The sequence below is a fragment of the Chanodichthys erythropterus genome, chromosome 10 (genome assembly GCF_024489055.1).
Source record: "Chanodichthys erythropterus isolate Z2021 chromosome 10, ASM2448905v1, whole genome shotgun sequence".
NCBI lineage: Eukaryota > Metazoa > Chordata > Actinopteri > Cypriniformes > Xenocyprididae > Chanodichthys > Chanodichthys erythropterus.
In genome coordinates, this window is record NC_090230.1 from 10452363 (window position 1) to 10476287 (window position 23925).

At 37.9% G+C, this 23925-nt stretch overlaps 1 protein-coding gene across 1 annotated transcript; it reads left to right on the forward strand.

The window, feature by feature from the left end:
• The first annotated feature begins 1876 nt into the window (after positions 1 to 1876).
• On the forward strand, positions 1877 to 4232 carry arl4ca (ADP-ribosylation factor-like 4Ca). Its single transcript, XM_067398583.1, has one exon. It carries the CDS (start codon positions 2409 to 2411, stop codon positions 2985 to 2987), a length of 579 nt encoding a protein of 192 aa, XP_067254684.1. The 5' UTR covers positions 1877 to 2408; the 3' UTR covers positions 2988 to 4232.
• Positions 4233 to 23925: the final 19693 nt, after the last annotated feature.

The window sequence follows — 23925 nt, forward strand, 5'->3', positions numbered from 1 at the left end:
TGTTTTAAATCACCCTTGTTTGTTGCTTAAATATTTACACAGTTTACAGATGCCACCTCAGAAAATACACTTACGTTACCTAAATTACATAACTGACATAAATTCCATTTTTTGTTGTTGTTTTTTTAATAAAGCACTTTCACACAACTACTAGTTGATCCAAAGTGCTGTACAATACAGGTAGAATAAAATGAGATAATAACAATAAGAAAAAATAAGAAACAACAAAACATTGAAACATCACATAACAATACAACATAATACGATTAAACATGGCTAGATAAAAGCTATTGACATAAAATGTTTTTTAAGCCGGAATTTAAATACTATTAAAAATATTGTTTTTAATAGTATCTATAAGTGTTATCAAAAGGTGTGAAGTACGATGAGGTTTTGTGCTAGAACAGTGTTTGCTGCCAGTACAGTGAATGTTCTCACTGTACTATATGACTGAATCTAACTGATCTTTACAGATGAAGGATGAGTTACAATAATGTGGCAGTCTCTACCACGGTAATACCTTTTACAGTTTACAGTATCACATGGCATTCTATAATGTAAAACAATGCCATCTGTCTGCCTTCTTCTGAAGCATCTCTGATCAATCTGATGTTATACAGTCTTAGTTCTTGTTCCTTGTACTCCTGCTATTCACAAATTTCAAATTTCTCTGTATCTGTATCTCTCTCTCTCGCTCTCTCTCTCTTTTATGCAATGCATTTTATACTCTACAAACTGTACTTTCTATCCCCCTACCCTACCCCTAACCCTAACCCTAACCATCAGAGGAAACTGTGCACACCTTTATTTTCTCACAAAAACATCATTTAGTATTTTTATTAATTAATTTACATTGTGGGGACCGGTGGCTGGTCATTTGGTCCCCACAATGTAATAACAAACCCACACACACACACACACAATGAACATAGTGGTTATCATCTAAGATAAATCACTTATAATGTAAAAATAATTAATTTATTTTGGTTATCTGTATCAGAAATAGTAAACAAAGTAGAAACTATATCTATAGAATCTGTATCTATAGAAATCTATAGGTGTACCAAATGATTCATTGATTAACCACTAAGATCAGTTGGATTAAATAATAGACAAATGTATTGACTGAATGAAAAGAGATGCATATGAAAAGTTTGATAGCATTATGAGAGGCAGTTACTGTGAATGAAACATTTATATATATGAAACAAATAATTTTGTGTTTTGTGATTTTGTGTATTGTACTAACACAATTGAAAACATGCTGAAATGTTTGAAAAAAGTGCACTTTTGATGATCTGTTGTGATATTAGTTAGAGTTTTGAAAATGTAACACTTGCTTGAGAAAACTGCACCAAAGCAATAAATAAAAACTGTAATCAGGATTTTAAATATTTAAAACTTTATTTTAAAGAGACTGTTATACATATATTTTACACCAGGTGTCAGCAGATTCCTATAGTCTTAAAGAGACTCAACTGCACTGTCTTTTTAAAATGACTAATCCTTCATTTGTTTTCTTTTTGTTTGTTTGTTTGTTTTAGTTTTTTGTTTAAACAATCTATTCACTCTATATGGGGGTAAAAAACATCTCACCATAATAATAATAAAATGCATTGTACAATTTTACATTTGAATACATCAAATTTGAGATTTTAAAATCACAAGTATAACAAAAATGCTTAAGCACTTTTTTTTTCTTCTTCTTCTTCACTGTGTCTTATGATGTACATGGGGTGGCTTTGCAAGCAGTGTTGTGATGTGACTTTCTGAACTGGTGTCTCCGTGCTTCTGCTTGCCTGTGTGGGAGGAGTTCACACAGATTTGTATTCCTCATGCACACGCACAGACAGCAGCAGCAGTGCTTCAGTGTGAGGCAGAGCACAGTGGGGAAACCTCCATCTACTCTCACTGTCGGCTTGTTTTTATCACCACTGAGGAAACGCCTCGCTCCCTGACCTTACTGTCTCGGATTTATGCTGTGTGGGGAAGAAATCTGATCAGGCTATTCATAAACTCTTCATAGTGAGAAGATAAACGGAGGCCAGCAGTCTGCAGTACAACATATCATCAGAAAACAGGAGGAGAACCTAACGCCCTTCCCAGACCGACCATGCATACCTGCCTGGGTTGATGTGCAATGGAGATCTAGGATGCTTTCATGGGTTTGCATGGATAAGTATGCACCATTGACATGCTGAGGTGCCTCTCCTGTGTGTGGTGTGGCCGGTGTTTTATGGATTGCTTTATGGGATCATAACCTGGTGTTTTTTCCTTCAAACCTCAAAGTCATCTCAGTTTGGAAGCTAAATAACCAATGAATCGGAAGCCTGGATGCCTCAACATTGAAGAGGCAAGATAGGCTACGTTGCTATGTGAATTATTGGTTGTTATATATTTATCATAAGATGGGGAACGGTTTCTCTAACATCGCAGCATTCCAATCCCTGCACATTGTGATGCTAGGCTTGGATTCGGCCGGTAAAACCACAGTACTGTATCGGTTAAAGTTCAATGAATTCGTCAACACTGTTCCCACCATCGGCTTCAACACTGAGAAGATCAAACTCAGCAATGGCACCGCCAAAGGGATCAGCTGTCACTTTTGGGACGTCGGCGGACAGGAGAAGTTAAGACCCCTATGGAAATCCTACAGCCGTTGCACGGATGGTATTATTTACGTGGTGGACTCCGTAGATGTCGACCGGCTTGAGGAAGCCAAGACGGAACTGCATAAAGTCACTAAATTCGCAGAGAATCAAGGAACTCCTCTGCTGGTGATCGCCAATAAGCAGGACCTCCCCAAATCCCTGACAGTAACCGAAATCGAGAAGCACCTGGCTCTCCATGAACTCAGTCCTTCCACCACGTACCACGTCCAACCGGCCTGCGCCATCATTGGCGAGGGTCTCCATGAAGGAATGGACAAACTATACGAGATGATCGTCAAACGAAGGAAATCTCTCAAACAGAAGAAGAAACGATAGACAACTGCAGACTTGTAGAGACATTTAAAGGGATAGTTCACACAAAAACGACAATTCTGCCTTATGTTCCAAACCTATGTTCATTTTGAACCCCACTGAATTTTGTTGTGCAACATGGACATTTTTCTAAATATCTCCTTTTTATGTTTTGCAGAAGTAAGACAGATTTAGAATGACGAGAGGGTATATGATAATATGAATTGTCATTTTTGTGTGAACTAAATGTTGCCATGAACAATATGATGGGTTTTGCCTTGGTGTGCAAGATTCGGTAACACTTTATAGTGACTTTCATTAATAATATATAGTGCAACAGATATTTTGTTAATGTACATTCATACTGTCTGAAATGTTCATGTTTGCATAAATATCCAGATTTGAATCTACATGAACTCTTGATCTGACAACTGTGATATATTGAAATATTTATTACAGTAAGTAGTAAAATAAAAAATAAAAAAAAGACATTAAAATAGTTACAGCTTATTTGAACAATATAGCATCTTTGCCTCAACCAATGGCATGAGTGGCAGGTCAATCTGTTTGTCCGAACAAAGGAAGATATGTTTGGAAAACCTGTTTGAAAACAATCAATTTTGCAGTTCAGTTTTGGTGCTGTTGTGCAGAAATTGCACATGAAATTTAAGCATGTGTCTTACTGACTTATTAGTGAAAGTTATTATAAAGTGTTACAGAAAAAAAACAAAAAAACAAAACAAAACAGAAGTGGTAAATAATATGCTTGCGTATAGAACCAAAAACTACTTAAATAGCGAGAAAATATGTAACTAGCCAATCATTTAAAGTGCATAAAAATAAGAGAGAGAGAAAAAAATGGGCCGGACCCATGTTGCTGCTTGATATTAACTCCATAAATATTGCTAATAAACGGTAGCCTGTGCTTTGAAAAAACCCTATATGAAGAGTACTTTTGTTACAAAATTATTCCTTAAATAAACTGAATGCCCACATGCACCTATATGTAAATTCAAATGATTATTTTATTATGCTCTTCTTGCATAGCAGCACATTGAACCATATAGTTCCTCCGATGCAGTTTTTCTTTTTTTCCCCATCTGTCTTTCTTTTTCAAATTTGGCTGAAGTGCCCTACACAGACAAGATACTTTTGTTTTGCTGAAATGCTACTTTGTACTACAATCAGAGGTTGTTGTATTATGAAACCATGTAGTGAAATGAAGACTGTTTATGCACATGATGCCAAAAATAAATTATACTGAAATATACGCAACACGTGTAGCATTTTGTTGGTTTGCAACCTGACCTAAACACTTCACAAAAGTCTGTATTCAGCATTATCACGGGCAGCGAGCCTGTTTTCTGTAATTAAAGTTGCCGTTTGCTACAACAGCAATCACCCATATTTCCCAGAGCTGTCAGATCTACATGATTTCACAGCGCTGGACGACATAAATCCCTTTGATTTAGCTCCAGGCTGGCCGAGGCCCACACGTGCTCGCGTTTGAGCGTGGCACACTCTTGGGACTGGGATAATGACCTTTTAGTGCTCAGTGAGATTGAAAATGGATATTAATAGGAGAACTCACCCATTGTGTAATTAGAATAAGCCACAACGGGCAGGAAAAATCCCTCTGATGGGAGTGTGACTGGGGCCTAGAGGCGTGCAACACAACACCTGCTGGGTGGGCAAACACACAGATGTATACACATGTCAACATAGTGTGATTTTAAATAAAATGTAATTTACCAGGCTCTACTACACTCTTGAAAACAAAGGTTCTTTATTGGCATCGATGGTTCCGAATGGTTCTTTAAAGGTGCTGTAGAACGTTTTTTTACAAGCTGTAATATAAGTCTAAGGTGTCCCCTGAATGTGTCTGTGAAGTTTAAGCTCAAAATACCCCATAGTTTTTTTTTTAATGATTTTTTTTTAACTGCCTATTTTGGGGCATCAATAAATATGAGCCGATTTAGGCTGCGGCCCCTTTAAATGCTCACGCTCCCCACCCACGGAGCTCACGCTTACCTTTAACAGCATAAACAATGTAACATATGCAAATATTGGGGGTGTTATGTTGGTCTGAGATTTGAAATGAGATTAAATGAGATTTAAACAAGAAGGAGGAAACAACAGTGTTTGAGACTCACTGGAACATCCATGGAACCTTTCTATTCTGCAAAAGGTTCTTTACAGTTGAAAAATGCTCTTCGGATTATTAAAATGTTCTTCACACTAAGAAAAAAAAAAAAGGTTTTATTAAGAACTGTTCACTGGAAGGTTCTTTGAGGACCAAAAATGGTTCTTCTATGGCATCACTGCGAAAACCCCGTTTAGGACCTTTATTTTAAGAGTGTATGTTTTTGATAAGAATTAGCTTTATTATAGGAAAATGTTGCATGTTAAATCTGTCATGCTAAACAGTGCAGTTTTAAGAAATTACTTACAATTTAGAAACCACTTTTCTAAACCCCCCATTATATATATTGGTCAGACATTTAAAATTTTTTTGGTAAAGTCTCTTCTGCTTACCAAGGCTGTATTTTACTGTATTTTAGTTGACCAAAAATACAGTGAATACAATAATATTGTGAAATATTATTACAATTTAAAAGGACTGTTTTCAGTTTTAATATATTTTAAATGTAATTTATTTCTGTGATGCAAAGCTGGATTTTAAGCTGCAGTTACATTTTAGTGTCGTTTTTAGTGTCACATGATCCTTCAGAAATCATTATAATATGCTGATTTGCTGCTCAGTTATTAATGGTTATTATTTATCAATGCTGAAAAGTTCTTGCTGCTTAATATTTTTTTTTTTTTTTGTGGAAACGAGGAAGGATTTTTTTTCAGGGTTCTTCAATTATTAGAAAGTTCAAAAGAACAGCATTTATTTGAAATGGAAATATTTTGTAATTATAAATGTCTTTACACTGTAAAAAAAAAAAATATATAAATAATTTTAAATATATTTTCATGATATGTTATCACATTTTTTCTTTTGCCAAATCAACTTAGATAATTAATTTGGCTCAGATAACATAATATTTTGAGTTTCTGTTGATTAAATCAATCTTTGATTTCTTTGAAAGCCTTGACTGTATTCACTCAAATTTTTAATTTCACTTAACTCAAAATTTTAAGCCAATATAGGTAACTTGCTTTTTTAAGTTAAACCAACAATTCGTACTGTCACTTTCGATTAAATTAATGCACCCTTGCTAAATAAAAGTATTAATTTCTTTTATAAAATCTTTTGTATCCCAAACTATTTAATTGTAGTATCACATTTTTCATAAAAAAATATTAAGCAACAAAACCTTTTTCAACATTATAGGCACCAAATCAGCATATTAGAATGACTTTTTTCTGACTTTTTCAGAAACATAAAAAGTGTTAATTATTCCAAACTTTTGACCGGAAGTGTATAAAAAATAAAAATGAATGTAATAGTAAATATCATGGTATTTGTATAAAAATGAATGAAACCAACCTCAGTGCAACATGATCATGAACTAGGCTTTTAAAATAGTCTCATTTTTTGTCATCCAAGACATTGGCATTTGCCAATGACCCATAAACCAATATAGCTAAGATCTTCTGCTATATTTGTACTGCTTCCACTTATGCCTGTTTCATGATCGCAGTAGGTGTGCACCATAATATCAGCCACATTAATTACCCATCATCCCAATGAACCCATGGCCTTGAGCATAGAATTCTGTAAAGGTTGGAAAGGTACATCACAAGATGAGACTGTCTCTGAATAATCCAGAAACCACAGAGGCGACAGGAAAGATAATATAGATAATTCATCTCAACAGCCACCTATCTAAAACCCCAGGCAGTGGGAATGACAGGCTTTTTTTGGAGCAGCAGGTAATAGGGTCCTATAAATAGACCTTAATAATTAATGTGGCACCCACTGGAAATCCTTCAAAAAAGGCCAGAAATGGAGATCTTAGCAATGATTGAGCTAGACATCAATTTTCCCAATGAATTTACTGTGAATTGCTCATATATTGTTGTCTTATCATACTTGAAGGCAGGGATTACTCATATAGTTATTTATGGAAATGCAGATATCAGAGTATTTCAGTTCCCAGGGAAACTATCTGATTTTATCAGTAAACAACACTCAAACAAGACTCATGACAAGACTGTTACTAGCAACCAGAGAAATACAAAAATAAACAATGATGTAAAACCTAAAAAAAGTATAAAACATTAATTTGGTGTATTTTTACCATGGTAACCATAGTTCTCAGTGTAATATCTATTACAATTAAATAAAATAAACACACACACACAGTACATAAAATGTAATGCAATACAAATACAAAGTTCTGGCATTAAACTCTAATGGGCAGGCGAATAGGTCATTTAACTCAACCTGCTAATAACTACATCATTATCTATAGGTCACAGATGATTGTCTCCTGAGCTTGCATGCTTAATCTCTAAATACACGAGTTAGCATTTGCTTAGCAGTGCAGCGTGCTTCAGAAACCCTCCACCTTCCCTAGCTCCACCTGTATAGATCTGCTGCGAGTTATTCATGTACGCTATGTTGTACAGCAGCAGCATGTCTTACTTGCTCACAGCAGCGTGTCGTGTATGTATTGGCAGTAGCAAGTCCCATACTTGCTCTGCAGCAGCAGCAGCAATAATCAACAGCAGCAATAAAGCAGCAGCAGCGTAGCAGATCTGTTCTGCCAAGACCAAACATATCTACATTGTCATACCCATTACCATACCAAACAATCCGAGAGTTGTCATGACAGAAATAAAATTACAATGAAAAAAAAAATGCAAGAATTAAATATTTATTTTTACATACCAAAGTGAAATATTACAGACAGAAAGACATCCATTTCGCCTTAGCAAGTACCACTAATAACAAACTACAATATAAACAAGCTAGTACAAAAACCTCCTTTCATTCATGCGTTCATTGTTCCTGATTTCTTTAATTATACACTATGCACGTTAAATATGTTGTACAATTACAACCATTGTCAGGATGAAGGATTTATTGCTATTGGAACTCTCTCCCCATACAAACAAGTTATTAAAATGTCATTTGTTACTCTGAACATTTTTTTTTTTTTTTTTTTGCTGTCTGTAATGAGATGTTTGTACAACTGCATGCAAATTGTATGTTTTTGTGGACCAGTGTGAAATAATTCATAAATAAGACACAGAGAAGGCCCTATTTTGAACTCCTAAGAGTAAAACTCAAAATGGCCTTGAAGGAGTCAGGAAAATGGTTTCTGCATCTATTTAGGTCATATCGAAGGATTTGTCTATTAATATACCCCTTTCCCATACGCCTCCATCCCAGTTTTCTGGGTGAATCCATGAGGCTTTGAAAACACACCTGGATCTTTGTGACTGAAATATTTGGTTGTTTGTTGCCCGCTGTGACATGCCTACTCGTCTTGCTCGTCTTTTTGTATGACACCTGTTTACCCCTCTTTCCCTTCCATTTTTCATCGCTCTGTAACTTCTTGTTCTCTTTTCCAAAGCTTCTCTTTTTCTCTGCCTGCTTTTAGACTCGTCATTCTGCAACTAACCAGATTGGAATGAGTGAAGACATCTATGGTAGCAGAACAGATGCTCTCAGAAAAGAGGTAAAAGCATTAAATTACCATCTCTGTCTCTCTCTCTCACACACACACACACACACACACACACACACACACACACACACACACACACACACACACACACACACACACACACACACACACACACACACACACACACTACAGCAGGTCACATGGGAAAACTGATGGTTCACTGGTCAAATGAACACATAAAATGTGGCCTAGTATTAATAAAGCCTTCAGCAAATGGTGCAATCCATGAATCCATTTGGTGAGCCAAAAATTCTGTTTTTGTTGTTTGTAATGAGACCTTTTGTTTGATTAAAAATTATAGTAACGGTATTATATTAAATATTTCTGGTCTTGCTGTGCATGATTCATCAATGTGCATTATTCTAAATAATAAAAAAAAAAGTTTGTCATAATCTTTCATCAAAATATAATAACTTTCTAAATCTCTGAAACAACTTTTTTCTATTTCTGCTGATATAACCAAGGGCACTTTGAAGATAGCAGTGTAATATCAAATCATATAATATGCCCACTTTTCACCATTCTTTCCAACATATTGTCTTTTTACCTCTTTGGCTTTTCTTTCACCTTTTGTTGCTGAAACCGATATCTTCCGTCTAAACAGAAATCATCTATCATTCTCCCTCCTGTTTCTGTGCCCTACTTTTTCACAACTTCTTCACCCACCCACCCCCTCTCACCTTCCTGTCATCTTTTTCTGTCTTCCTCTTTCAGCATATGCATCATTCATTTCTACGCTTATGGATATGGAAGACGCTGCTTTGCCGCCGTGTTTGTTTACTGCATATTGTTGAGAACTGATTAATCCTGCTTAGTAGTTCAGTGCTATCAAGTCTCTCTCTCTTATGTTTATCTTCTCATCCTGTGTGGGCGTTTTTGCATTTGGGCCATTTAAATCACACTGTCTGGATTAGGTCTATGGGAATGTGCTGTATATGCTAACATCAGTGCTGTCTTAAAAATACAATAAAGCTTTCATGTTTTGTTGTCAGTGCTGAGCTTCCAGGGGATTTGTGTTTTGTTTATGGCATACTGTGCTGCGCCTCAGGCCTTTGTGCTGAAAAAGTCAAATCAAAGAGCTTTGATTGGTGACAGGGTCATAATATGACGCTCACATTTGTACCACTATGCCAACAATCCAATGTCAGAAACCACAGTCACAAACTGTTTACAACTTATATACAGACATTCAGCCAAATGGATGGTTAGGTAGACAGACAGACAGACAGACAGACCGGCAGGCAAACAGAATGTTAGATAGACATTCAGAATGATAAAGAATGACAGATAGACCATTAGAATGATAGACAGACAGAATGATAGAGAGATAGAAAAAATGATAGACAGATATATTGATAGATAGACCGCCAGTCAGACAGATAGAATGATAGATATACAGTCAGATAGAATGATAGACAGGATAGATAGATAGATAGATAGATAGATAGATAGATAGATAGATAGATAGATAGATAGATAGATAGATAGATAGATAGATAGATAGATAGATAGATAGATAGATAGATAGATAGATAGATAGATAGATAGATACACTACAATAACTAGCTGCATTTTAAACTTCAGTCTGTCTGTCGTCTGTCTAAATTGAAACATAAAAAAGCAAGTTACCTTGTTGCTTTAAAATTTTGAGTTCATTGAAATTAAAAAATTGAGTTAATACAATTAAGGCAATTGGTTGAATCAACAGAAACTACACTCTAAAAAATGCTGGGTTGTTTCAACCCAAGTTTGGGTCAAATATGGACAAACCCAACCGTTGGGTTAAAAAATGCATTTAAAAATTTAACCCAATGGTTGGGTTTGTTCAATGAACTAAAAATTTTAAGGCAACAAGGTAACTTGCTTTTTTTATGTTTCAATTCAGACAGACAACAGACAGACAGACTGAAGTTTAAAATGCAGCTAGTTATTGTAGTCTCCTAATTCCACATATGTTCAGCTTTAGCACATTACTCAAGTCTTAGATTTTGAGAATCGGGAGGTTTAACACTGCGACTTCTGACCTGTAATACCCGACCTCAACAGACCCCAACTCGGCGGGAGGGAAAGGGATTAACCGTTAACTCCAGTTTGACATCAGAGTCATTTCAGCTGTTTGCTAAGGCTTAAATAAAGTCTTAACTTCCAACACAAGTGTCAGGACAGGAATGGAGTACTCACAGGGAGGTAAAAATTCACCATATGGACATCACTGGACACCATTGCGCCTGTAAAACTGTTAATCTACAACAGGGAAGCTGTTTTAAAAGGTGGGCAAGATGACAGTTAACATAACACTGAATAAACAAGACATTCTGTGTTCCTGTCAGTGAGGAGACACTGTTTTTACGGTGCCCCGACGGGTCTCGGTCAACCCTATTATTGAGACAGGCCGTCAAACTGAGAGCTCTTTGTTACGTAACATACTTGCGACAGGCTGTAGTTCACTGCTTTCCTGCAAGGTCACTGACAGTTTGTTCTCGGAAGTACTGTGTGAAAGAATTTCTACAATTTATAGAGAAACAACCCTGTATTGTCTCTTGCTGTGATACTTGCTGAGAATGAGAAGGTTACCCTTAAAAAAAATGTCAAGCTAGTCACAGTTTATGCCCCAGCGTTTTTTTCTGCTAATTTATGTTGCTATGCTATTAGATGTGCCATCCAAAACATGTATTTCAAGCCACTCAATAAAGTGCTCTAAATGCACTGCTATTTACAGCTCAAAAACTACCAAACTTTTCTTCATTTCTCTGCGTTTTACTCTCTTGCTCCTTTGCACAAGTGCTTGTAAGAGCGTGTTCAGACAGCATAGAGAGTTCAGAGATGGGTTAATCCCTCCTTCCCAGGTGTGCGTCTCCAAATGTGTGTGCCCCACTCAGCTGTTCTCTCGGTAGTTTTGAGTGTGTTTCTGCAGAAACATGTTTTATTTGCGTCAGAACGAGAGCCTCATCTGAATACTGGAGCTTTCCGGTGCATTTCATTATCACTTTAATTGGGAGAGCAAATAAATCATTTGCTGTGCTGTGGTAGGGAAAGATGCCATGATCCATTTCATTACCATTTACCATCTCATCACTATCTAGAAGAAACAACTGAGATATTAAAAAGAACTTATTTGCGATTTCTCATTCCTATATGTGGGGGGAAAACATTTTCATATATATATAATTTTTCTTTTATTTAAAATATATTCAAAATACATGAAGTACATTTGGTAATAAACTATATTTTTTTAAAATTGAAAAATATATATTTTCTTAAGCCAAACTTTAAAACATTTAAAACATTTTTTGTATGAGTATGAAGATATCTGAATGACTTTGGTAGTCAAGTTAATCTGAGTGAATTTAGGGCGTAGCTTTGTCCTTTAAACATTTAATTATGTCTGCTAAGAACATCAACCACTTTTTATTACAAAAGAGCATATTTTCCATGAAATTGCCCCTTTTAAGGCAGCAACAAATCAGGGGAAGGTGCAGTACTAAAGAAGGTGCATAAGACACACACTCAACCCTGCCAACTACTGATGTATAATTTGTCCGATGCATCATCAAAGCCAAAAGCGTTGCATAACATCAGCAATCTGTGAACATGTTCCTCCGGTCTCAATTTGTAGTTGCATGTTATACTCAAGGACCCTCAGAGCAGCTTTGGTGGTAAATTCCGGGAAAACGGTGGGGACGTGCAGCTGTTGTTTCTGATGTGGGTTTATTCATGCTAGTTCCTGAGTGTCTGAAAAGGTTTGGTGCTGGTGCCAGCACCCATGTGGTGACCATATTCACAGATTAAACAAATATACATACTTTTAAAAGCATACATTAAAAACTGTTAAATGCACATAACCACACACATAAATGCATTTTAAACTACACTCTAAAAAACGAAGCAAATTTACATAATAAATTACCGTTTTCCATTGAAACAGCAATGCATTCTGGGTAATATTTTGTATTAATATTTTTAAAGAGGCATATAAGCTACGTTCTTGAAAATGACAAATAATATTAGCCAGAATGCATTGTTTTTACAGTATATTACTGTGTCAATGAAAAACGGTATTTTACTGTGTAAATTTGTTTGGGTTTTTTTTTTTGTTATTTTTTATATGGTGAATAATGGATCTCATTTCTGAAGGTCAGTGAGTTTGAAAGTATCTATTTTACTATACTTCCTGTCAAACAAATATGACAGCTCTTTCCAGCCGCTAGTTCAATATTAGCCTGGTGACTTATGTTGGGCTTCCTGAAAGTTGTTGAGAAGCAAAGCTCTTCGCTTGAAGGAGAAAGAGATTTTTAGCTGTAGTCTGGATGCGTGCCATTTCATTCACTCAACGGACTCTGGGAGAGCCCAACAACACTGTTCTTGTTGGCTAACAAAACTTTCTCTCTGGGCCTGTTCAGTAAAGGTCAGGGCCCAGTTGCAACACACCTATTAGGTTAAGTAAATCCTGTTATTATTGGAAGGGTATATGATGGGTAAGGTTATTTAAGGGTTTTCTTAAAGCTGCAGTCCGCAACTTTTTTGTGTTAAAAAATTTACAAAAATTATATAATGAGAATACACAACATGAATCCATTTTCCTAACCGTGGTTTTGTCTGGTTTGAATTCTGGATCGAGTAGGAGTTGGAGGGAGTTGTGGCCTAATGGTTAGAAAGTCGGACTTGTAACCCGAAGGTCATAGGTGGGGGGAGTGAATGGACAGCGCTCTCCTCCACTCTCATTACCCACAATTGCAGTTCCCTTGAGCAAGGCACCTAACCCCCAATCGCTCCCCGGGCGGCACAGCAAAAATAGCCACTGCTGCGGGTGTGTGTTCATGGTGTGTGTGTGTTTAATATTCACTGCTGTGTATGTGCGATTGTGCGCGCTTGGATGGGTGAAATGCAGAGCACAAATTCCAAGTATGGGACACCATACTTGGCTACACATCACGTCAGTTTCACTTTCTTTACATTTAGCATGCCTGCCTCCCATGCTGGAGACACCAGTTCGAATCCTACTTTGAGCGGGTTGATCCTACTTGCTACTAAGGTGACTTTCACTCAAGTTTTGGGGTAGATCTCAGCAGTTTTATATACCATACGAGTCGAGTTGAAAGATCTGGAAGTTCATGTGGACTGCAGTATTGTTTACAACTGGTGTGAAAGTTATCAGGACTAACTTGTAGAAGTGGAGAGGTGTGTAATCAATCTTCAATTCAGACCAAGTGACTGAACAATGTGTGAAAATCACTGAAAGGTGCGTTTTTAGACTGACAGCGATTCAACCTTGCTGTTGGTTTCTAGTAGGCATTCCTACTTGACTGCAGTATCAAAGTGCATTCCTGTTGGTTGTCGCCACATCTTGCAAAAAAAATCACTGGGAATCGCTGTCATTGTGAAAGTACACAGAGAATCTCAAACAAAATTGATGCAAAAATACCTTGCAAACTTTGTAAAATCAGTCAACTAGATATTTGTGCTTGCCTGAGAACTTCTATTACTTTATTTCCTAATGAAATGAGGAAAACCCACTACTTGGCTAGCAGAAATTGATTTTGGCTAGCCAATCAGATTAGAGCTTACCTTTCAAGAATGTTCTCAGCCTTTTTTGTGTGCAGTATGCATAAGGATGTACATTAAGGTAAAGGTCTTAAGGTTGAATCATCAAGGCTTGCAAACATTACTCTCCCTTTCCTCACCCCTCAAATCAGTGTTCTCGGATCATAGAATGAAGGATGACAACGTTTGATTGGTAGAATGAAGAATTCGACTTAACCCTGGCTGACCCCCCAGCGTGAGTTTAAGGCGAATGTTATTTAGAACGTATCACTTTATGGTTTCCATGTGTAACGAATGCAGACTCATGGTAAGATCCATTTGCAAGCTTTATTAAATGTGAACGTGGTTGTACAGGCAGGGTTAAACAGGAATAAACAGGAATAGCAAGGGACAGGCAGAATCATAGTCAGGATACAAGCAAGAGGTCGAGGCAGGCGGCAGATAGGGATAAACAGGGTAACAGTCCAAAAGGTAACAGGCAGAACAGACAGGGAAACGCTCAGAAATGCTACAATAGTAAACAAGACCTCGCGGTGGTGTGAGTGAAAGTCCTGTGAATGTACTGCAGCTGGGTGTGGTGATAGTGATAGGTGGAGTGAGTGCAGGTGATTGACAGAGAGGATTATGGGTAATGTAGTCCGGGAACTGACAGGAACAGACGGTGATCATAACATAACGCCCCCCTCCCGGAAGACGCGTCCTCGCGGCGTAAAAGGAAAAGCTAGGGAGGGGGGGTGGGTGCACAGGAACAGGGTCCCTAATGCAGGTCCAGGCAGCCATGGAGGGTCAGGAGCCACGGGCGGACACGGCGGGTCAGGTGGCTCGAGCAACCACGGCGGGTCATGTGGTTCGGGCAACCACGGCAGGAGTCCGAAGATGACCACGGCGGGTCAAAGTCCATTAATGGCCATAGGGGTTTATAGTCCATGGGCGGCCCTAGCAGTTCGGAGCACGCTGATGGTTGCGGCCGTGCAGGGTCCCCACCCACAAGCTCCCCACCCTCTGGTATATGCCCCCCCCCAAAAAAAGTTCTTGGGGAAATCAACAGTGGCCATGGTCGATTCGTGGACAAGGAGCTTGTGGGGCGCCGGCAGGGCAAGTAGCACAGGTTCTGGAGCGGACTCGATGGCTGGAACACCCCCTATGTTCCTTGACACCGAAGGGGCGGCCATCTTGCCCGTGGGCACTGGCGAAACAGCCATCTTGTCCATCGCATCCAGAGAGCTGAGGTGCGTTGCAAGCGGCGAACTTGAGTGCGTTGCAAGCGGCGAACTTGAGTGCGTTGCAAGCGGCGAACTTGAGTGCGTTGCAAGCGGCGAACTTGAGTGCGTTGCAAGCGGCGAACTTGAGTGCGTTGCAAGCGGCGAACTTGAGTGCGTTGCAAGCGGCGAACTTGAGTGCGTTGCAAGCGGCGAACTTGAGTGCGTTGCAAGCGGCGAACTTGAGTGCGTTGCAAGCGGCGAACTTGAGTGCGTTGCAAGCGGCGAACTTGAGTGCGTTGCAGGCGGTGAACTTGAGTGCGTAGCGACCGGTGAACTTGAGTGCGTAGCGACCGGCGGGCTTGAGAGCGAAGCGGCCAGCGGTGCAAATGGCTGCTCTGAGACGGCAGCAGGCCGTTCTGGGACAACAGCGGGCTGCTCTGGGACAACAGCGGGCTCGGGCTGGCAGACTGCTCCCAAGTCCATAGAGCTCGAGTACATCCTCCACGCACGCATGACAGCAAAGACATAAAAAGTGGAAACAGCCCTCTTGGCCATGACAGAACTGACAAGGAGAGAGGGCTGCTCTGGAACAACAGCGGGGACATGACGTGACTCTGGGCGATCAGCGGAGACGTGACGTGACTCTGGGCGATCAGCGGAGACGTGACGTGACTCTGGGCGATCAGCGGAGACGTGACGTGGGCTCTCCATTTAAATGTGACGCCTTCGCTTAATCACGTAATGGCCGCCCCACCAAAGGACACTCACAAAATGGCGGCCACCATCACAACAACACCAAGTCAAAACACAGTTGATCTTCAGGGATAAACAGGGTAACAGTCCAAACGGTAACAGGCAGAACAGACAGGGAAACGCTCAGAAATGCTACAATAGTAAACAAGACCTCGCAGTGAGGTGGTGTGAGTGAAAGTCCTTTATAGTCCTGTTAATGTACTGCAGCTGGGTGTGGTGATAGTGATAATGATTGGTGGAGTGAGTGCAGGTGATTGACAGAGAGGATTATGGGTAATGTAGTCCGGGAACTGACAGGAACAGACGGTGATCATAACACCATGGTGACGCGTCATTGCTTGTTACGTGACACACTGCAGCACTGTATAAATGATGATCTGCTTTCATTTAATTTTTCCTTTTTTATTCAAAATATTCACAAATTTGTTAACTATAGCATGAAATATCTAATATTCTGATTGCCAAATATGTGCATGTGGATGTGTTTTGCTATTTAAACACCTTTATAACGCTCGCGTTAGTTGAGCCATATGCGCGATGGGCGCCGCCATGTTAGTTTGCACCGCACAGAGAATCGGATCTGTTGGATTTACAACATGTATGCGTGCATATTTGAATTGGCGGTTGATCACGTGATGCGCTGAACGTTCTAATCGCACTGGTGTGATCGTACGCTTTTGGGGCCTGCCAAGACTGATCACACCGGTGTGATCGTACACGTCAAAGGGTTAAACTTTTATGAAAGGGAGCAGAGCCAAATAGAGGAATTTATGGCATCAGTGATAGGGAAATATGTTGACTTAGCCTGAAAAGAAGCATTCCATATGATCATAAGACCAACAGACCACAGATCCAAAGGAAGGACACTTATGTGAATCTGTGGTGTCTAAGAAAAGATCTCAAGTAGCTCTTTAAACTTCAGATGTCCATATATTAACTGTCAGTCTGTTTCAATGTACCATTTCATGATGTACGGACAGCACCAGGTGGATCACACATTTACAAAGATTTGAGCTGATAAAACGAGACAATGTGTCTTTCACTGGCCAGAAAATGACGGAACAGTTGATCATCTGTTTGGAATGTGTGTGTGTGTGTGTGTGTGTGTGTGTGTGTGTGTGTGTGTGTGTGTGTGTGTGTGTGTGTGTGTGTGTGTGTGTGTGTGTGTGTGTGTGTGTGTGTTTGTGTTTGTGTGTGTCAGTGGTACATATAGACTATCCCAGGTGAGGTCAGAAGAGAATGTAGTGTATCACTTTCTGGAATGTAGAGGGGCAGGATGGTCTTAGTGAACAAGAGAAATCAAGTAATCTCTCAAAGAAAGTAACTTTTATGCAAGTAGCATTAATGTTTCACTTATTGTGATTTAAGTCAAACCTGTTAGGCCCTGTTCACACCTGGTATTGAGATGTGTTTTTGTCGATCCAATCACAAGCTGCTGATGATGCTAAATAGGTGTAAACTTTGTCTAAAACGTTTTGAGCTTGTCCACTTTCGACAACTTCTAGAGGTAGTTAAAAAAACATTCGACCGGATTGCTTTCATAGTGTAATTACTCATGTGGTCAAATGTGTTCGAACAACCACAAAAGACCGCCTACTCACTGCCTACTGAGCTAATGTGTAAACATTATGAAGGTGCTGCTCTCTGTATGTTTTCCCGCTGTCTCTGATCATGTTCATATGTAAATTGCGCAAGCTTATTTTGTATGTTGGACTGAAAGATCTGATTAAAAAATTGATTAATACTTTACCCATCTACTTCAAACGAAATTGAAGAACAAACTGATGTGATGTCATTTTGAACAAAATCAGGCCAAAAAGAAGTTCGTTTTGTGTTCTTTTTGAAGTTCGAAACGGCTTGCCAAAGCGAACTTTCAGGAAAAGTTTGCTCCAGCTGCAAAACACCTTCGTACTATCATTGGTCAGTGACGATAACGTAACAGGAGGTGTGCGCTGAGGCTCCGCCTTCACTCGTGTGGGTCGCGTTTTTGCGTCATTTCGTGTTGAATTCATTGAGGAAAGAGCTCCGCGGGTGAAAACATGAACACACTGGCTTTATAGTAAAAAAATGAAGTTGTGCTTGTAAAAAAAATGAGGCACTAACACTGTTTTTCATGTTTGATACTGTAAAGCTTCTTGATTTTAAGCAATCTATTGAATAAAGTGCTGTATGACGTGACGTGACTGGAGTGCTGAGTTAGATGTTTTTCCTTATGCTTTCTATAATAAATGCATACTGTTTTCTCATTTTTGTTGTGTTTATTTTTGCACGGCACATATTTACATATTCATCTAACTGTCGCTCTCAGCAGTGTGGGCGGCGTCAGTGTATCGCTGGTCACGCATTTCAAACTTCGTTTTACCCCTAAACGAAGAATGAAAAAGAACTTAGTTTGAAGTATACCGGGGCCTTAAAACACCAGGTGTAAACCAGAATGTGTCTACTTGTGATCCGATCGACCAAAACGCATCTTAATGCCAGGTGTAAACAGGGCCTTAGATCAAACTTAAAGAAAGATCCTAACAGTCTCAATTACTGCAGTACAGAAATTAGACCACTAATGCTACAAGCCAAATGTAGCATAACATGTTTTACATCTCATTATTTTTGATTAATTTGCATGGCATTGCCATATCAGCCTTTTTTTTTTTTTTTTATATCTAGACATACACTGATATTTTTCCTGTTGATAGTAATGACATTTATTTACAGTTAGTCGTTAATGAAACATGAGCATACTGCAAAAAAAAAAAAAAAGACCATTTTTAATTGATCTATTTTGACCTGTTTTCAAGTGAAATATCTAAAAATTCTCAAAACAAGATAAATTAATTTGAGAATCAACACACATAACATACATACATCAACATACATAAAATATAAAGACTTAATATCTCAGAGTGTATCTTGAATTTAAGTATATTAAGTTGCTTCTCAAGTACAGTACATTTTATGTTGCTTCATGGATTTTGAAATATTTTAACTGGAAATATTCATTAAATGGATAGTTTACCCAAAAATGAAAATTATCCCATGATCTCACCCTCAAGCCATCCTAGGTGTATATGTATATCTTCTTTCAGACGAACACAGTTTGAGTTATATTAAAAAATATCCCTGCTCTTCCAAGCTTTATAATGGTAGTAAAGGAGGTGAGAGATTTTGAAGCCCAAAAAAGTGCATCCATTCATCATAAAAGTAATCCACACGGCTTCTCCGATTGAGTTAGTCTGAAAGAAGACAGTCATATATACCTAGAATGGCTTGAGGGTGAGTACGTAAATCATGGGATCATTTTAATTTTTGGGTGAACTATCCCTTTAAGGGGGAAACTTTTTAAGTTTTTTGGCCGTTCATTTACATGACAACTGCGTTTTGGGGGCCTGAAAATGCAAACTTTAAAAAATGGGTTTCAAAGTGGAAGTTTTTGAAAATAATAACATTATGGTCTCTGTAAAGTACAAAAACACAAATTTGTGAAACCGGTGACGTCATGTGCATGCATATTACATGTTCACTCTATAAGTTTGTAGTGTTTCTTTACAAAGTGACATCGCCAACTACTGGCCTGGCATGAATAATACAGCGTTTTTAGTAATTTTTATGGATCCGTGTGAACAGGGATTGATTTGACAGGTGTTGCCACCTGTACTCAAAACTTTTTTAAAAATGTAAAGAAAATACTTTTCTGTGGTCAAGTCAAGTCAAATTTTATTTATATAGCACAAATTTAACACAACTATAGTTGATCCAAAATGCTTTACAGTAAATCAGAAGTTAAAATAGAAAAGGAGGGGGAAAAAATTAAGATAAAAGTAAAAGTATCAAAATCGATCAAACAAATTGTATATGCATAAAATGGAACCAACATATATATATATATATATATATATATATATTTAAAAAAAAAAAAAAAACTTTTCTGTGGTAAACGTACCCTAACAATAAGATTTTTTGCTGTGCAGAAGTAGCAATAAGTAAAACCATAAATAAGTAAATTTTACCATGGAATGCAATCATTTTTAAACAAATTATTTTTGTTCTTGTTTCATTAATAATGCCCATTGTACAACAAAATTATTTACATAATTACGTAAACAATTCTCATTTGTGTGCCAATTTATGTAAGAATGGTTTGACAAAATGTACACATTAATACCACTTGCGATTCATGAATAAGTCCTGTTGTATGATGGAATTACAGGGTAAATAACTCGGGTGAATCTGAAAAAGTAAATTACACTGTAGCTTTTTAAGCATTTTTTTTTCTTGTCATAATTAGGCTTTTCACTTCCAAAACAATGTAATTTTGTTCTGCTGCATTTCGGGTGTTCACTTGCAGTTAGAGGGAAAGCAACAATGTTTGTAAAGATATTAGAGAAAATTATTACTGTACATAAGGCGTCAATGGTAACATAATTTTGTTGCTTCAGAAAAGTAACATAATGCAACTTTTCTAATGTTATATTAACATTACCCCAACTAAACATCAGATCTATGGCAGTGAGCAAACAGTGATTATAGATTCCCTGAGGAAGTTCAGTGATTTATAACTGGTCTGTAGGTACAAGATTAAATATGGCTCGTCAAGCTTCCCCTCTGTTCTTTGGCCAAAAAAAAAAAAGGCCTAGAACAGCTAAAAAGCTATTGCTCCTGGCATCTGTTCCTTCCTTTTCACACATTCACAGATGCCACCATATCTCCCACCATGACAAATCACACCGAACAGAAACAACCAGCAGATCGCAAAGCTTAGATATGTCAATTACCACAGAACCCTGTTTTCCCCTTGTTTATCTCTCTGTTTTTCTTACTATCTCTGTCTCTCCATCCTTGTCAATTATTTCTGATATGAGACCTGGGAAAGAGGCCAATGAAAGGAAGGAGAAGAGATTTGGCATGCTGATGCCGACAGAATTCAGTGGTGATCTCTATGTTGAGATAAAAATAAAAATAAAAGCTTTAACCGAATTGAACTCTGCAAGAATTTAAGTTTCTCTGACAAGATCTCACTACAGGCACTTTGAGTGTCATTTCACTCTGAAAAACATTACCATTTTCACTTGGTGCTCTTCATCTAAAATATCACTAAAATAACATAAAATTGTGATAGAGTCAGACTTAGCCAGTCACGAGAGCTGTACCTGTTACCATCAAAGCATGTATATCTCCACAAGCTAACTGACCAGTTATTAAGACGATACTTGGCAGTGAGATTACATGTTGCCAATCCATGCAGTCCAGTCAACCAGACACAGTTCTGACCACCAATTAGCTAATCAGAGGAGACGGGGTTATGGGACTTGACTGAAGTTCCCTTTGATGCTCAGCAGGACCAGTTAGAGTCCAGAGCTTTCGTTGGCCGAGACTTCATCTCTGGATTTAATTCGACAGATGGTCTAATTTCTTCAAAGTGGATTAGTTCAGGCAAGAAATCGCAAGTTGCCTTCATCTCAGTGGGTATTTTTTTTGGGCCAAATTTTCTTGTAATGAAATTTGAAATAATTCAATGGAATTTTGATTTACTGTTTGACTTTGATCCCAAATGTGCTAATGCTGCATTCATGTCAGAATTACTGTAATTATAAGATGACATCTTGAAAACAACTTGTTTATTGCCAATAAGGAATGACTTTAAATGTTATCCATGAGCTAAAGTTGGCCATCAAGTTAACAATTGTAAACACATCTCTAAAACCTTATTCCTATTGAGTATTTTTTCATTTTCTTTCACAAGATAACTTTATTTAAGAAGCAACACTGTAGAAGATATTAAGACTTAGTTTCATAGATTGTATTTGGAATATAAATGTACACATAAATGATCTCACGTTTGCACTTGTTTATCCTTAAAATAAGAGAAAAATCTGCCAGTGCAGTAAGACAAAATGCCCTTGTTTTGAATATGCAAGGTAAATTCATCTTAAGAATTTTAACAGTAAAACAAAGCAAAACCAAAAACAAAAAACTAATTTGAGCTTCCCGACAAGCTCGGAAGCAACAGACTCAACCAATTGTGTGAATTTAGGGCAGAGCGATCTTATGGCAGACTGGGGCTGTGTTCAAGAAACCTACAACACTTGCTATAATAAAATGTCATATTGAATAGAAAAATAATGCAAACCACTGCAGTTTTTGTTGCTTGTACATAACATTCAAAGAGAGAGAGAGAGAAAGAATTTTCAACTTGTAATTATTTGTTCAACATCGACAGACAATTTTTGATGGGAAAAACTAATAATTATGATGAACATTCATGACATACACATTAGAAATACTCAAACACATTACCATAGTTCTAGAACCTTCCATATCAAGTATTAAAGTTGTTTAAATGCTCTAAAGCATTTATGGAATCCAAGGCTACATCTCATTAGTTAGATAGCTTAAGCAACAGCACAATATTTAAAGGATTGTTCCTAACAAAAGTGAGCAACTGAATTCCTTCATGAAGGTTCCATCCACAAGACTCTAATTGAAGGATAAAATGGTCACTTGAAGGAACTAAGTTTTGCTTTTTGTGAAGACACTAATCCAGGGTGGCTATTTATCAGCGGGAAATATTCCTTCATGTTAATTTAAAATAATGTTTTCGTAAAGAACCCTAGGCAATCTTTTACTTCTTAAAAGTCATATCTCCGATGCCAATGCTGAGTCAAGCCTCTATTTCAACCTCGGTTTCTGTGATTAAGTTGACACCGGTTCTGTTCCCAGCTTCAATTTGGCTTTTGGAAAGTGGCCTGGGGTCACAACAGTAGGTGATCTGCGTCATTCAGGAAACATGACACATCACACTGACGTTACAAAGTTATGTTGATGTGCCCTTTGGGTGCATGAGCACATTTCAAGAAATCATATTTATAAGTATTTTTGTCTTTTTTTCAGTTACAAAACCTAAAGTCCTTGAAACAGGATAAATTCACTTGAAAAGCAACACGGCTTTAAATTTTATTTTTAATTTAAGTAAAAAAAGATGTTTTTTTTTTTTTTTTACTGTGCAAAATATTGTATCCCACAATGCACTTAACCTTCACTTAACCTTCTATTTCCTTTTAATAAGTAATCTGGAACTAATATAGTCCACAGTCAAAATAGCAGTATTTATTTTCAAACACTGAATTAAACTTCATTAACACATTGTCACGTGACCTCATTAATTTGCATGTTTATCACTGCACTGTTTTGCATGCTGTATTTTGAAATAGTAGGCAGTATACAGTGTATAATGTGCAATAAGCATCATGCTAGTATTCCAAATATAGCCTCTGTGTGTGTTTCCACAGAAAGATTTAGATGAATTCTGGTTAATTTCCAGAGAAAAGGCAGTAACTCAAAGATCATTAAAAAGAGCATGTGCATTCATGGTTGTCATGTTCTGACTTGTGTGATGTGAACTGAATTACAGGTAGCTGCACCAAAACTAGCGTGCTAATCAGAGTACACTAGTATTTCTCCCTAATGAAGCCCTCAGGTTAGAGTGCTAGCGAGAGAATAAAGGAGTAATTCATCCGTCTGCACGTAATGTATGTGCCCAGACACACTTTCGTGTGGAATGTGTTGCCTGCAGTACAATAATGCTAGAGACTAGAAAACAGAACAGCAAAAGTATAGCGCTACAGCATTACTGCGCCATAAGACCGTGTGTGAGTGTGTCTTCATTTTCACCCATGAAATTATTTTAATCTCAACCCTGCCAGATAACTGCTGGCAAAGCGCTATCTTTTTCCCACGCTCAGAGCTTAATCTACTCCATCCATTACATCTATTGAGCTACATGGTGGTTTAGCATATTGGCATGTTGCAATCGAAGAGTTTATCTTT